Source organism: Trachypithecus francoisi, unplaced genomic scaffold (genome assembly GCF_009764315.1).
Source record: "Trachypithecus francoisi isolate TF-2019V2 unplaced genomic scaffold, Tfra_2.0 Lachesis_group12, whole genome shotgun sequence".
NCBI classification, from domain to species: Eukaryota; Metazoa; Chordata; class Mammalia; order Primates; family Cercopithecidae; genus Trachypithecus; species Trachypithecus francoisi.
The window spans coordinates 108275757-108291709 of record NW_022681457.1 but is presented as its reverse complement, the minus strand read 5'-3'; the positions used below and the strand labels follow the sequence as shown (position 1 = coordinate 108291709).

The 15953-nt window shown below is 46.3% G+C and overlaps 1 protein-coding gene across 2 annotated transcripts in view; it reads left to right on the top strand.

Annotated features, from left to right (window-relative positions):
* The first annotated feature begins 602 nt into the window (after positions 1-602).
* Positions 603-15953, top strand: part of SPEN (spen family transcriptional repressor) — a 102445-nt gene continuing 87094 nt past the window's right edge. For both annotated transcript variants that reach the window (XM_033228165.1, XM_033228166.1), the window contains exon 1: positions 603-932. In XM_033228165.1, coding sequence (XP_033084056.1) covers positions 850-932 — 83 coding nt within the window. In that variant the 5' untranslated portion in view covers positions 603-849. The remainder of the gene's footprint in view (positions 933-15953) is intronic.

Genomic DNA, 15953 nt, shown 5'->3' with positions numbered 1-15953 from the left:
CTTTTAATGATCGCTTTCCCAAGCAGGCAAGGATCCAAGTACCCGGAAACGCCGGGAGCTGGCCGCCGGGTGAGCGGAGGACGAAGGGGTCTGGCTTCTAGGGGACAGGCCTTGGCAGCCGCTTTGACGCGTAGCCCTGTGGAAACCAATTGCATTTCTCTTCACATCTTCCACCAGGCCAGGGCCTGGGTTACCGCTGGAGGGGCTAAAGACCGCCCCTGCCTCCCCATCCGCCCCTTGCCCGGCGCGGGAACCCGACGTAGAGCCCGCCAGGCAGCGGGACTCCACTAGCAGCTACGCGCCTGCGCACGGGGCGAGCGCGCGAGCGTTGCTTCCCCGCCAGGCGTTCCTCACTTTGTTGCCCGGCCGTCGCGCCTGCGCGCCAGCTGGGAGGAACTCAGCGTCTCCGCCAAGGCGGGCGGGAGGACGCGCGCGCGCCCGCGGCGAGGGGGAGGCGGTGCGGCGGCGGGAGGCGGGCCGCGCGCGCCGGTGGGAAGCGTCCGGCTGCCACAGCGCCAGCTTCGTCGTAGTCGCTGCCGCCCGTGTCCCGCTCGCCCCTCCTCCCGCTCCCCCGCCCGCCGCTGCCCGGGCGCATGCGCCGCCGGAGCGCGAGGGTCGGCTTCGGGTGTGTGGTGGCGGCAGAGCGGAGCTGCGAGGCCCGAGAGTCAGAACCTGGGGGAGAGGGATGGTCTCTGCACGAGGGGGAGCCGGAGGAGCCGCCGCCGCTGCCGACGCCACCGCCGCAGCCGCCGCCGCCGCCGCCCCGGCACCCGCCTCCCGGCGCTGACGGTCTCGTACGAAGCCGGCGAGGGGGAGCCAGCAGCGGCGGTCGCCGGCACGCCGCCCAGCATGGTCCGGGAAACCAGGCACCTCTGGGTGGGCAACTTACCCGAGAACGTGCGGGAAGAGAAGATCATCGAGCATTTCAAACGGTGAGTGACACGAGGCCCGCGGCCGCGCTTGCTCCTCGGGCGCCGCTTCTCGGCCCGGCCCGTTGCCGGCCCCTCCCGGAGCGCAGAGCTGGTGAGGAGGATCCCGGCCCGGACCCACGGGCTCTGTGGGACCTCGTCAGCCGCTCGACCCGCGTTGCGGCGTTGGGCCTCGGGTGTCGGCGGTGCGGGCGGTCGAGCCGCGCCGCCTTCCAAGAGCCCGCGGGTCCCCGGCGGCCGCGTCCCTGACGAGGGAGGTGGCCGAGGCTCTGCCTCCAGGCAGCCGGCGCCTAGGGGCTGCCCTCGCGTCGGCTCGGGAGCCGGTGGGAGCCGCGCTGGACGGCGGGGTCGCGTCCTTGCGCGCTGTGCCGGGCCCGAAGCAGCCGGGACCCGAGCCCGCCCGACAGCCCGGTCCGGCGCCGCCACTCCGAGCCGCTCGGCGGGCGCTCGGCAATGTCTGACTTCGGGAGGATTCCGTGCGAAGGGAAAGGCGGTGCGAAAACAGAAGTCACAGTAGGTACTGTGGGCGCGTCACGGACCCGGAGAGACCACCTAGGACCTCTCCGGAGGATTTGCACCCTTGAAACTCACTGGGAATGGCAAACGTTTCTCGTTTTTGCGAGGCTGAGTGCAGAGTGGTGTGAAATAAGTTGATACGCCCGTTTGGGCTCCTTCGTCCCGGCGGAGGAGACCGCGGACTCTGACAGGAGGTTGCCCGCCCTGGCGCCCGTAGCTTCGGGTCGCACTCCCCGGCCGCCCTAAGACCCTGGTGCCCCCCACCCCTGAATTCCCGAATCAAACGGTAAAACATTCCAAACCTTTTACGATGAGAAGGTGTAGCTTAAAAAAAAAAAACAAAAAACCACCTCCCCTGAATATTTTTGTGAATTAAAAGAATAAATGTTGTCCTTGATACATCTTATTGAATAGCATGTAGCGCGTTTTCTTTGTGAAATGCTTGTGTACCGTAACGGATAGGCCTCCGAATAAAACACTTATTAAAATGACGATTGGCTTGTACTTGGTGCAAATTCAGAGGGACCACAGCAAATCTGTGATTGTCCTCGAAAATGACAGTTTATTCCGATATTTAAGACCCTGGAAGGTTTCAAGTTTAGCTTTTAATTTCCCTTACTATGTAGTGAGTGAAGGAAATTATGGAGCGTCCTCATTAATGAGTCACCATGGGAAAAATAGATTGCGTCGCTCGCCTTGAGCCGCTTGGATAAGGAAATGGAAGCAGCGGCGGCGGAGCCTCCTGTCTTTTAAATGGAGGATCATTGATTGTGTTGGTGGTTGCTGTTACTGGGGCATTAAACCCTCGCCTCTGGAGCGCGCGTCTGCGCGTGTCCGCGTGTGAAAAGGAGCCGGGAATCGTGGGGCCATTCATAACCTGCTGGAGCTGTCCTCGGCAGGCCGGGGGGAGGTGCGCGCTTCCAGGGACTCTCCCGGTGTTTACTACGTCGTGCCTGAGAAACCAGGCGGGGGCGGGGGGAAGCAGGGAGCAAAAATTCACCTCTGTGCCCTAGGATGAAGGGGAGACCACAGGCTGGATTGGGAAGCAGATGGGAACTTTCTCTTCCTGGCGCTGCTCCACCCCTTACCCGCCTCCTACCTCCTGCCGTCTCCCCCAGTATCGTCAGTGTTTTGATGGAAAAATCATTTAGGTGCAGATTATTGGAGTGGAAAAACCACTTAGATGTGCTCACTTTAATCCCCTGCGGACTTTCTCTGTAGGTCTCTGCCTGGGAAATTCGTATGCACCGATGTGCAAGCACGTGCATTGCAGCATTCGCTCGCTGCTCAGTGTTATATGCCCAGACGTGTCATTTCTTATTATGCAGATTCTAGAAACATTGCATGCCTATGGTGGGGAGTTTGGCCCCTTTGCAAGATGAGGGGGCAGAGAAGAAAGAAGAAATAGTCCCAGGCAGCTTTGGAAGGGTTCTTAGTGGACGGTGCTGCGGTCTGGCTTGTGTGAATGACTTTCTAAAATGGCGGCCAGGACCCACTTTATGTGGGAATCAGCAGAGCCGATCTCAGAATGCACAGAGGGAGGAGGGGGCGGAGGATTCGAGCTGCCTTGGAAAGCGGCAGTTTGGAAGAACATTACTGTATTAAAAACGGCTTAGCTGGCACTTTGCTCACGACTGCATTCAAAGGAGTATCTTACCTATTGCAGAGTAAAAGCAGATGCTACTGATAAAAACATTATTTGAAAACTAAGCAGATCATGTGTCCCTGGAATTCTTTTATTTTAAAGGTCTTTTGTTTTTAATCATTTAAAGGTCTTTTTTTTTCATTTTTAAACACATCTATTTAGTTCTTTAAATAGACAGTACATTTTTATGGGTTCAAAGCACGTGAAAGGTATACAGAGAAAAATCTCCACCTCTGACCCTGGGATTCCCAGTTCCCACACTTCCTCCCCTCATCCCCCAAAATCCAGGTAATGTCTATTTCTGGTTTCTTGTTTATCTTTCTGCATGTACAAGAAATGTTCCTGCTGATCCAGCCGTGGAGCTAAATGGACCTTGTTTGGAGGAACTCAAGGCTTTTTATCCCTATTGTGGGATATATTTTGTAAAATGTGTGATTGCTACTAGGAGTAAAAATGAAATCTGAATAAGTGAAAGGAATAAAAAGGTAGTTGTACCAGAATGATGTCCCTGCAAGAAAATGAAATAGTATTCACTTCCGGTGTCTTGTAGAAATCAGAATGAGAAAAACCATGCAATACCTATATTAAAACTGAACTTAAAGTGCCTACTCTTACCCTTTTCCCCAGCTGATTACATTAATAACTGTTTTACAGGATTAAGAGGTGTACACTGGGAATACATTATGTAAAACGTTTTCAAGATGAATGTTCTCTTAACAGTGATTAGGCTTTTGTAGTAAGTGTTTGGATTTTACAAAAAGATTAAACCAGACAGCTTTGGGGACAGCTTAGAGATGTTTTAACAGAAAAAAGAGATCAGTCAATTCTTTAAAAATTTTTAATTTATTTTTAAATTTACATTCTGATTAATTGTTTTGTTTGTTTTTAAATGAACGGTAGATTGAGAGGAGTATAGTGATTTGGCCCCCCCCCCCCAGTGCCAAAGAAAGACGAAATCCTTAAAACATAATCAGAACGTTTACAAAAATTGGCTTTTCTTTTCTTGCAATAATAATAAATCTGTTGTTATTTTTACAGTTTTCAGTTGGCTGATTTAAAAAAATTAAATGAGAACTATTTCTGAATTGGGTTTTAGTTAACAAAGATTCATTACAGGGGCACAATAGAGAAAGCCCTTTCCTTTGTACGTTAGCTGGGTTGAAGGGGGAAGGGAGGAGTTATACAACAATTGATTCCTGTCTTTTAGTTATGAGAGGGAGAGGTGTGTGCAAAGGCGACTCCTTGAATTGGAATGAGCAAATGAATAAAACCCTTAAAATATTTAAAATCTTTATCTTTTCAGATTTTAAGTATGTTGCGAATTTATGTTCTTCCCATCCAACTCCAGTTTTAGAGACTAGGTTAAAGATTATGCAGAGGTGAAGTGAGGTAGCCCCTCGTGTAAAAATACTGTTTTAGAGACTGGGCACGGTGGCTCACATCTGTTATCCCAGCACTTTGGGAGGCCGAGGCAGGTGAATCATGAAGTCGAGAGTTCAAGACCAGTTTGGTGAACATGGAAAACCCGGTCTCTACTAAAATACAAAAAATTGGTCCTGCATAGTAGTGTGCGCCTGTAGTCCCAGCTACTTGGGTGGCTGAGGCAGGGGAATCGCTTGAACCTGGGAGGTGGAGGTTTCAGTGAGCTGAGATTGTGCCATTGCACTCTAGCCTGGGCGACAGAGCAAGACTCTGTCTTGTGAGGGGGAGCGGAGAATGAGACCCATTTAAAAATGTAATTTGTTTTTGCTGATTTTAAATGTTTGATCACAGTGGCTTTCCTAAGTTAAATAGCTGGAATAGTTATTACATTTTATGTATATTCAGATATCTTTACCTCTGGGACACAATATAAAATATTGAATTTCCTTGTCCTGACTACTAGGGATATTTTTAAACTTAAACACATTTGACTCACTGTAACCTGTATCATTGTTACATGGCTTCTTCATTTGAGACCAGAAGGTTTCTATGAAACCACTTCTTGTCTATGCCCATACCACCCATACCACCCCCATCCCGTCTGTGAAACCACCTCTGGTTTTGGATATTCTGATTTTCAATATCTATTTTCATGATAGGCTTTTGCATATTTTAAAAATAAAACAAAAAATTCAGAGTTATCTTGAAGCAACATTAAAAATTACACAGAATAATTATATAAAGCAATACAGAATAATACAGAAAAATTATACAGATTATACAAAATAATAAAAAATAACAAAATGGATTTTATTTCCCAAAAGGAATGCCCCTGGCAGATTGGAGGAAAATACAGGGCCCAGTGCCAGGAAGAATGATAGTGTTTCACTTGTGTAGAGGGCACCTTTTTCTAAATACCTTTGTTGTAGACTCGTGATTGCTGGGATTGTATTGTGTGGTATGCTTATGAAGAGGTTTCAGGCTTGATTTATGGGACATTTTAAATCCTGTGAACACTAATCCTTTGGGAAAATTTATGTAGGAGGTTTTTCCAAATAGTCTTTCAAAAGTTTCCCTTTTTCCCCCTAGTTTGAAATTTTACTGAAATTAAAAAAACATTTAAACTATTCCATGAGAACCAGCATATCCAATCGGAGACTATATATTTCTTTGCTCTTATTAATTGACTGACTGATTATTTGAGATAGAGTCACCCAAGATGGATCATGGCTAAATGCAGCCTTGACCTCCCAGGCTCAAGTGATCTTCCCACCTCAGCCTCCAAAGTAGCTAGGACCACAGGCATGTGCCACCACACCCGACTAATATTTTGTAGGGATGGAAGGTCTCCGTATGTTGCCCAGCCCTGGTCTTGAACTCCTGGGCTCAAGTGATCCTCCCACCTTGACCTCCCAGAGTGCTGGGTAAATTACAGGCATGAGCCAGCTTGCCCAGCCTTTGCTTTTATTTTTATTTTTATTCATTTTTTTGAGATGGAATCTCGCTCTGTCGCCCAGGCTGGAGTTCAATGGCATGGTCTCAGCTCACTGCAACTTCTGCCTTCCCAGTTCAAGTGATTCTCCCGCCTTAGCTTCTCCAGTAGCTGGGATTACAGGTGCTTGCCACCACACCCAGCTAATTTTTGTATTTTTAGTAGAGACGGGGTTTTACTATATTGGCCAGACTCTTCTCACTCCTGATCTCGTGATTTGCCCTCCTTGGCCTCCCAAAGTGCTGGTATTACAAGCGTGAGCCACTGCGCCTGGGCTATTTTTTGTATTTTTATTAGAGTCGGGGTTTCACCATGTTGGCCAGGCTGGTCTCGAACTCCTGACCTCAAGTGATCTACCTGCCTCTGCCTCTCAAAGTGCTGGGATTACAGGCACGAGCCACTATGCCCGGCCTGCTTGCTTTTATTTTTAAAACATTTTTATTGTTAGTTTGAGCTGTAGTTAACCGTCCACAGTATTTAGAGTAAATAATGTAGGCTGAAAATACCTTGGTGTATATAGTCATTAAATTGGGCTCCTGAATTGTGTTATTGGATGATTTGAAATAAGTGCCATTCAGCCGCTTGAAACATATATTAGCTTGCTGAACAAGGAGACTAAATAGAGTATGTTTGTCTGTAGTTAAATCTTTACTATTTGATTTAAAAATTTTTTAAACTTAATATTTTTACGTGCCTTAGAGCTACACATATTTTGAATGAAAATAGTGTACCTCTCTGTGGAAACCAATTAGAATGTTAATCATTTTATTATAAACCATGTAATTTTGGTGTGATATCTTGCTGGTTTTTAGTGTGTGGAAATATGCTTTTCAGTGAGTGAAGATTTTTTTGATACAATTTTAAAGTATCTCAATATTCAGATTGTTCTCCCTACGTGTATCCCTGTCTGCCAAGTTGAAGATTACAAGCATCTAAAAAAACCATAGTGGAATGGCTCTGTAAAATCCTAACTTAAATTTAGTGAATTCTTGGATTTAATTATGATTTCATTTTGAGTATAGAAATGAAATGAACTCTAGCATATTTAAAGATTTGTGTTATATAGTTTAAGGAACTGCTCCAATCCTTAGAATTAAGGAATATTTGTGGGAAAATTCAAACGAGAAACACTATTTCTTATACTGTGTCCCTGGTGCTAGATTTTTAGTCCAGCCTTAAATGCACGGGTTGCATGTGGGTGTCTTTGTATTAGATGCTGTTTGGGTCACTAGGGAACATTGCCAAATGATATGAAGATTTATCTAATTATACATTATATTGACTTTGATTGTTATATTCCCATTATGTTACACATAACATATGTACTTTTACATGTAATACATTCATAGTTTCTTTGATTCTTAAAACTGTTTGACTAAAAGTGGTTTTTTTTTTTACATATCATATTTTTTCCTTTGATTTAAAAACTGGGGCTTATGAACTCAAAAAACATTTTGGGCCGGGCGCGGTGGCTCAAGCCTGTAATCCCAGCACTTTGGGAGGCCGAGACGGGCGGATCACGAGGTCAGGAGATCGAGACCATCCTGGCTAACACGGTGAAACCCCGTCTCTATTAAAAAAATACAAAAAATTAGCCGGGCGAGATGGCGGGCGCCTGTAGTCCCAGCTACTCGGGAGGCTGAGGCGAGAGAATGGCGTAAACCCGGGAGGCGGAGTTTGCGGTGAGCTGAGATCCGGCCACTGCACTCCAGCCTGGGCGACAGAGCGAGACTCCGTCTCAACAAAAAAAAAAAAAAAAAAAAAAAAAAAAAAAAAAAAATTTTGTAGTTTACAAAACTACATTTAACATGTAGCGATTTGTCTTTTACCAATCAAATTGGTGGGTGGTAGAAGTATTTTGTCTGAACCATTAATTTTTTAACATTACGCTGTTTGCAGCCGGGTGTGGTGGCTCCTGCCTGTAATCCCAGCACTTTGGGAGGCTGAGGTGGGTGAATCACGAGGTCAGGAGTTCGAGATGAGCCTGACCAACATGGTGAAACCCTGTCTCTACTAAAAATACAAAAAATTAGCCTGGCATAGTGGCGAGCGCCTATAATCCCAGCTACTTGGGAGGCTGAGGCAGGAGAATCGCTTGAACCCAGGAGGTGGAGGTTGCGGTGAGCTGAGAGCATGCCATTGCACTCCAGCCTGGGTGACAGAGCAAGACTCTGTTTCAAGGAAAAAAAAAAAATATATATATATACACACACACACACACACACACACACACACACATATGTATGCTGTTTGCAGTGAAGGCTCATTTGCATTCAAGATTATTTAAAAGTCTCCTTGGATTAAAAGATAAAAGAACAATTTATTACTTTATTATATGAAAAGGATGTTAGAATCTTTTTTTTTTTTTTTTTGAGACAGAGTCTCTCTCTGTTGCCCAGGCTGGAGTGCAGTGGTGCGATCTTGGCTCACTGCAAGCTCCACCTCCTGGGTTCACGCCATTCTCATGCGTCAGCCTCCTGAGTAGCTGGGATTACAGGCACCTGCCACCATGCCCGGCTAATTTTTTTGTATTTTTAGTAGAGACGAGGTTTTACCATGTTAGCCAGGATGGTCTCGATCTCCTGACCTCATGATCTACCCGCCTCGGCCTCCCAAAGTGCTGGGATTGCAGGCGTGAGCCACCGTGCCCGGCCGGATGTTAGAATCTTTAATGAAGACCACGTCAATCAGAATTCAGGAGGAAGTACTAAACTTGGGTGGGAAAATACATCTTTATTTTTAGTAACTTCTTACTGGGATCTAATATTTCCTTCAACTGTAATATAGAGAAAACTAATAGGTAGTAGTTGTGATTTTCATCACCAATACAAATCATATGTATTTTCATATTTTGTATTACAGTTTTTGCAAATACTTCGTTATAGTCGTCACAACTTGGAAATTACAGTAGCTGTTAGACCTGCTGCCAGATACTTTTTTTTTTTTGAGACAGAGTCTTGCTGTGTTGCCCAGGCTGGAGTGCTGTGGCATGATCTTGGCTCAGTGCAATCTCTGCCTCCCAGGTTCAAGCAATTCTACTGCCTCAGTCTCCCGAGTAACTGGGATTACAGGCGCTCACCACCATGCCCAGCTAATTTTTGTATTTTTAGTAGAGATGGGGTTTCACCATGTTGGCCAGGCTGGTCTTGAACTACTGATCTTAGGTGATCCGCCCGCTTTGACCTTCCAGTGTGCTGGAATTACAGTCATGAGCCACCGCGCCTGGCCTAGATACTTTTATTTGGTGTGTTAGTAAAAAAGCATATATATTACCATATGATGAATTTGTGTTACATATCTTAAAAATTCTATTTCAGGAATTTTGAACATACACAAAAGTGGACACAATAGTCAGTGAATCCCAAGTACCTGTAGTTCATCTCCAACAACCATCATCTATGGCCTATCTACTTTTCTCCTTCCTGTATTTTTTTTTTTTTTTTCTTGAGACAAGATCTCACTTTGTCACCCATGCTGGAGTGCAGTGGTGTGATCACTGCTCACTGTCCTTTTGACCTCCCGGGCTCAAGAGATCCTCCCACCTTAGCTTTCCAAGTAGCTAGGACTACAGGCGCGTACCACCACACTTAGCTAATTTTTGTATTTTCTGTAGAGACAAGGGCTCACTCTGTTGCCCAGGCTGGTCTTGAACTCCTGGGCGCAAGTGATCTGTCTGCCTCACCCTCTCAAAGTGCTGGGATTACAGGTGCGAGCCACTGCACCCAGCCTTTTTGAGACGGAGTCTCGTTCTGTTGTCCAGGCTGAAGTGCAGTGGCGTGATCTCAGCTCATTGCAACCTCCACCTCCTGAGTTCAAGTGATCCTCCTACCTCAACCTACCGAATAGCTGGGACTACAGGCCTACGCCACCACACCCAGCTAATTTTTGTAATTTTAGTAGAGATGGGGTTTCACGATGTTGGCCAGGCTGGACTTGAACTCCTGACCTCAAGCAACTGCCCACCTCAGCCTCCCAAAGTGTTGGTATTACAGGCATGAGCCACCATGCCTGGCCCCTATTTTCTTTTTTCCATAAAAATTTTTTTTCCACTAGGTTGGAGTGTAATGGCATAATTATGGTTCACTGCAGCCTCGACCTCCTAGGCTCAAGGTATCCTCTCACCTTAGCCTTCTCAGTATCTGGGACTATAGACATGAGCCATAATGTCCAGCTAATTAAAAAAATTTGTTCTAGAGACAAGGTCTGGTGGCTTACACCTGTAATCCCAGCACTTTGGGAGGCCAAGGTGGGTGGATCATGAGGTCAGGAGATCAAGACCATCGTGGCCAACATAGTGAAATCCCGTGTCTACTAAAAATACAAAAATTTGCTGGGCGTGATGGCACGTTCCTGTAATCCCAGCTACTTGGGAGGCTGAAGCAGGAGAATCACTTGAACCTGGGAGTTGGAGGTTGCAGTGAGCCAAGATCGTGCCACTGTACTCCAGCCTGGCGACAGAGCAAGACTCTATCTCAAAAAAAAAAAAGGGGCTGGGCGCGGTGGCTTAAGCCTGTAATCCCAGTACTTTGGGAGGCCAAGACTGGCGGATCACTAGCTCAGGAGATCAAGACCATCCTGGCTTAACACGGTGAAACCCTGTCTCTACTAAAAAATACAAAAAAAAAACTAGCCGGGCGAGGTGGCGGGCGCCTATAGTCCCAGCTACTTGGGAAGCTGAGGCAGGAGAATGGCGTAAACCCGGAAGGCGGAGCTTGTAGTGAGCTGAGATCCGGCCACTGCACTCCAGCCTGGGTGACAGAGCCAGACTCCGTCTCAAAAAAAAAAAAGAGACAAGGTTTCACTATGTTGCCTAGACTGTTCTTGAACTCCTGGGTTCAAGTGATCCTCCTGCCTTGTCCTACCAAAGTGCTGTGATTACAGGAATGAGTGGGCCCAGGAAAAAAAAAAAAAAAAAGTTCAGGATGAGACTAGAACTCCCACATCCCCTTCTCCCAAATTCCCCAGTTAATATTTTGTCACATTTGCTCCATTACCCTCTGTTGTCTTTATGGTATGATGTCCTTCCACTCTAAATTCTCTAGTGTGTACCTCCCTGAAACAAGGACACTTTCCTGTATTGCCACCCTGTAGTCCTCCTAGTTAGGAAATCAGAATTGGTACAACAGAATTGATACCACCCAAACCATAGCCTAGGTGTATAGTAGGCTCTACCATCGAGGTTTGCGTAAGTACGCCCTATGTTGTTTTCACAATGATGAAATCACCTAAAGATGCGTTTCTCAGAATGTATCCCTGTTCTTAAGTGATGCATGACTATATTTGGATGATCAGCTGAATTGTTTTTTTCTTTTTTTTTGTTTGAGACGGAGTCTCGCTCTGTCACCCAGGCTGGAGTGCAGTGGCCGGATCTCAGCTCACTGCAAGCTCTGCCTCCCAGGTTTACCCCCATTCTCCTGCCTCAGCCTCCCGGGTAGCTGGGACTACAGGCGCCCACCACCTCGCCCGGCTAGTGTTTTGTATTTTTTAGTAGAGACGGGGTTTCACCGTGTTCGCCAGGATGGTCTCGATCTCCTGACCTCGTGATCCGCCCGTCTCGGCCTCCCAAAGTGCTGGGATTACAGGGTTGAGCCACCGCGCCCAGCCGATCAGTTGAATTTTAAAAGAACTTGGCCAGGTACAGTGGCTCTCGCCTGTATTCCAGCACTTTGGAAGGCCGAGGCAGGTGCATCACTTGAGTTTAGGAGTTCCAGACCAGCTTGGGCAACATGGTGAAACCCAGGCTTTAAAAAAAAAAAAAAAAAAAAAAAAAGGCCGGTCATGGTGGTGCAGTAGTCCCAGCTGTTCAGGAGGCTGAGATGGGAGGATCACTTGGGGCCATGAGGCAAAGGCTACAGTGAGCTGATATTGCGCTGCTGTGCTCTACCCTGGGCAATAGAGCAAAACCCTGTTTGAAAAAACAAACAAACAAACAAAAAACTTAATGTTTCAAAATAGCGTATAGCTATTATATGTGACATTGGTGTATCAGTTACTTTGAAATGAATCCTTCTGCTAACCAGCTATGTTCTTCAATCAAACATATCTCTCCTTAATTAGTATTTGTAAAGTTTCAAATAGTTTTTTTTTGTTTTGTTTTGTTTTTTTGTTTTTGAGACGGAGTCTTGCTCTGTCGCCCGGGCTGGAGTGCAGTGGCCGGATCTCAGCTCACTGCAAGCTCCGCCTCCCGGGTTTATGCCATTCTCCTGCCTCAGCCTCCGGCCTCAGGCGCCCGCCACCTTGCCTGGCTAGTTTTTTGTATTTTTTAGTAGAGACGGGGTTTCACCATGTTAGCCAGGATGGTCTCGATCTCCTGACCTCGTGATCCGCCCGTCTCGGCCTCCCAAAGTGCTGGGATTACAAGCTTGAGCCACCGCGCCCGGCCTCAAATAGTTTTAAATTATATTGCAGTCAGTTTTCTTTTTTAGTTTTTTTTTTTTAATTAAGAGATGGAGTCTGACAATGTCACCCAGGCTGCAGTGCAGTGGCTATACACAGGTGAGATCATAGCTCACTGCAGCCTCCAACTTTTGGCTTCAAGCAATACTTCCACCTCAACCTCCCAGGTATATAGGATTACAGGTATGTGCCACTGCACTCTATTTATAGTTCTTTTGTTTTTTGAGACAGGGTCTCTCTCTGTCACCCAGGCTGGAGTACAGTGGTGTGATCATGGCTTACTGCAGCCTTTACCTTCTGAGATGATCTTCCCATCTCAGCCTCCCAAGTAGCTGGGACTACAGGTGCACGCTACCATGTTCAACTAATGTTTGTATTTTTGGTAGGGATGAGATCTCACTATGTTGCCCAGGCTGATCTCAAACTTCTGAACTCAAGCAATGCACTTGGGATTATGAGTGTGTGCCACAGTTAATTTTAAAAAAATGACCGTGTGCTCTGTTATACTCCATTATACTAATCTGTGCTCTATAAAGATATAAGATATGCACTCTTTTTTCTTTTTTGGTCTCTTCTACCTCTATTTTTCTTAAGAAGGAACCCTTTTCCACAGTGTTTTTTTTTTTTTTTGACACAGATCATTCCCTTTCAACCTGTTTGCTTTGTCATTCTAAAAGTAGATATAGAAAAGGAACTTTCATCACAGCTTTGTGTCTCAAAGAGTTATGACCTTTTATTTACTGTATATTGAATTGATTTGAAATTTGTTTTAAAAATGATTTTCAAGAGGACTCTTCCTAAAAATACTTCTTATTTCTGGAGAAAGATTTTTGTTCTAGAGATACTATAATTCAGAAGATTAAAATGTTGACTGGAGAGGCTCAGGTATTTAATAAGTGTAAAGAATGATCAGTTAACATCTTTTTTTTTTTGAAGCAGAGTCTCGCTCTGTCGCCCAGGCTGGAGTGCAGTGGCGCGATCTTAGCTCAACTGCAAGCGCCTCCTGGGTTCACGCCATTCTCCTGCCTCAGCCTCCCGAGTAGCTGGGACTATAGGCGCCCACCAACACACCCGGCTAATTTTTTGTATTTTTAGTAGAGATGTGGTTTCACCATGTTAGCCAGGATGGTCTTGATCCCCTGACCTTTTGATCCGCCAGCCTTGGCCTCCCAAAGTGCTGGGATTACAGGCGTGAGCCACTGTGCCCAGCTTAGTTAACATCTTAAGGCATAGACTTCAGTGACTATTTTTCTTTTTAAGACAGTCTTGTTCTGTTACCCAGGTTGGAGTGCAGTGGTATAATCTCAGCTCACTGCAGCCTCAACCTCCCAGGCTCATCAAATGACCCTCTCATCTCAGCCTCCCAAGTAGCTTCAGCTAATTTTTTTTTTTTTTGTAGAGATAAGGTCCCACTGTATTGCCCAGGATGGTCTCAAACTCCTGGGCTCAGGAGATCCTCCCGCCTCAGCCTCCCAAAGTGCTGGGATTACAAGTGTGACCATTACAGGTGTGTATGTCCGGCCATTAGCGACTTTTTTTTTTTTTTTTTTTTTTGAGATGGAGTCTTGCTCTGTCTCCAGGCTGGAGTGCGGTAGCACGATCCACCTCCCGGGTTCAAGCGATTCCTCTGCCTCTTCCTCCTGAGTAGCTGGGACTACAGGCACTTGCCACCACGCCTGGTTAATTTTTTTGTATTTTATTTTTATTTTTATTTTTTTGAGACGGAGTCTCACTCTGTCGCGGCCCAGGCTGGAGCGCAGTGGCCGGATCTCAGCTCACTGCAAGCTCCGCCTCCCGGGTTTACGCCATTCTCCTGCCTCAGCCTCCCGAGCGGCTGGGACTACAGGCGCCCGCCACCTCGCCTGGCTAGTTTTTTGTATTTTTTTGGCTGGGACTACAGGCGCCCGCCACCTCGCCCGGCTAGTTTTTTGTATTTTTTTTAGTAGAGACGGGGTTTCACCGTGTTAGCTAGGATGGTCTCGATCTCTTGACCTCGTGATCCACCCGTCTCGGCCTCCCAAAGTGCTGGGATTACAGGTTTGAGCCCACCGCACCCGGCCTATTTTTTTGTATTTTAGTAGAGAGGGGGTTTCACCATGTTGGCTAGGATGGTCTCGATCACCTGACCTTGTCGTGTGCCTGCCTTGGCCTCCCAGAGTGCCAGGATTACAGGAGTGAGCCACCGCACCCGGACTTTTTTTTTTTTTTTTTGAGACAGAATCTTACTCTGTGGCCCAGGCTGGAGAACAGTGGCATGATCTTGGCTCACTGCAACCTCTGCCTCCTGGTTCAATTGATTCTGCCACCTCAGCCTCCCAAGTAGCTTGAACCACAGTTGTGTACCACCATGTCCAGCTAATTTAAAAAAAAAATTTTTTTTTGGTAGAGATAGGATTTCATCACATTGGTCAGGCTGAATGATTTTTTTTTTTTTTTCAGATGGAGTCTCACTCTGTCACCCAGGCTGGAGTGCAATGGTGTGGTCTCGGCTCACTGCATTCCACCTCCCGGGTTCAAGCGATTCTCCCACCTCAGCCTCCCAAGTAGTTGGGACTACAGGCATGTGCCACCACACCTGGCTAATTTTTGTATTTTTAGTAGAGACGGGGTTTCAGTATGTTGGCCAGGCTGATCTCAAACTCCTGACCTCATGATCTGCCTGCCTCGGCATCCCAAAGTGCTGGGATTACAGGCGTGAGCTAGTGCGCCTGGCCCAAATACTTTTTTATGGAGTAAGGATAAAAGTCACTAGTTAAGTCAAATATTAGAAATATTTGTATATTTCCCAAAGTTTAAAAAAATTATTATTGTACTAAAAAGTAAGTCATAAGGATAGAATCTGATTTCCTTCTCAGCAATTATACTGTAAATAACAGTATTAGTAAGCACCTTTTCAGAGTCCTTTCCATTCCCAGCAATTTTCTTGTAATTTTCCACTCCCAGAGTGCTGGAATTATAAGAGTGGGCTGGGCGCGGTGGCTCACACCTGTAATCCCAGCACTCTGGGAAGCTGAGGTGGGTGGATCACAAGATCAGGAGTTCGAGACCAGCCTGGCCAATAATGGTGAAACCCCGTCTCTACTAAAAATATGAAAAAATTAGCCGGGCGTGGTGGCACATGCCTGTAATCCCAGCTACTCAGGAGGCTGAGGCAGGAGAATCGTTTGAATCTGGAAGGCCGAGGTTGCAGTGAGCTGAGATCGTGCTACTTCGCCCCAGCCCGGGTAATAGAGCGAGACTCCGTCTCAAAAAATAAAAACAACAACCACCGAAAAAATTACAGGAGTTAGCCACAATTCCTGGCCTTTCGAGGGACCCTTAATGTAGATTTTTGCTAATTTATGATTTAATCTCTTGGCTTCTGCTAACTTCAGCTTTGTGTTTTGCAGCCTTCGCATTTGTATCAGCTTGCCTTGTACCTTTTTTCTTAATCTAAATGCTTTGTTTACTGTCATTACTTTAAGAAATATTTGATGTTGGTTATTAGCAGTTCTATTTACAATTATACTTCAGTTCTTCCTAGAAAAGTACTATGTGAATCAGATAGATTTAT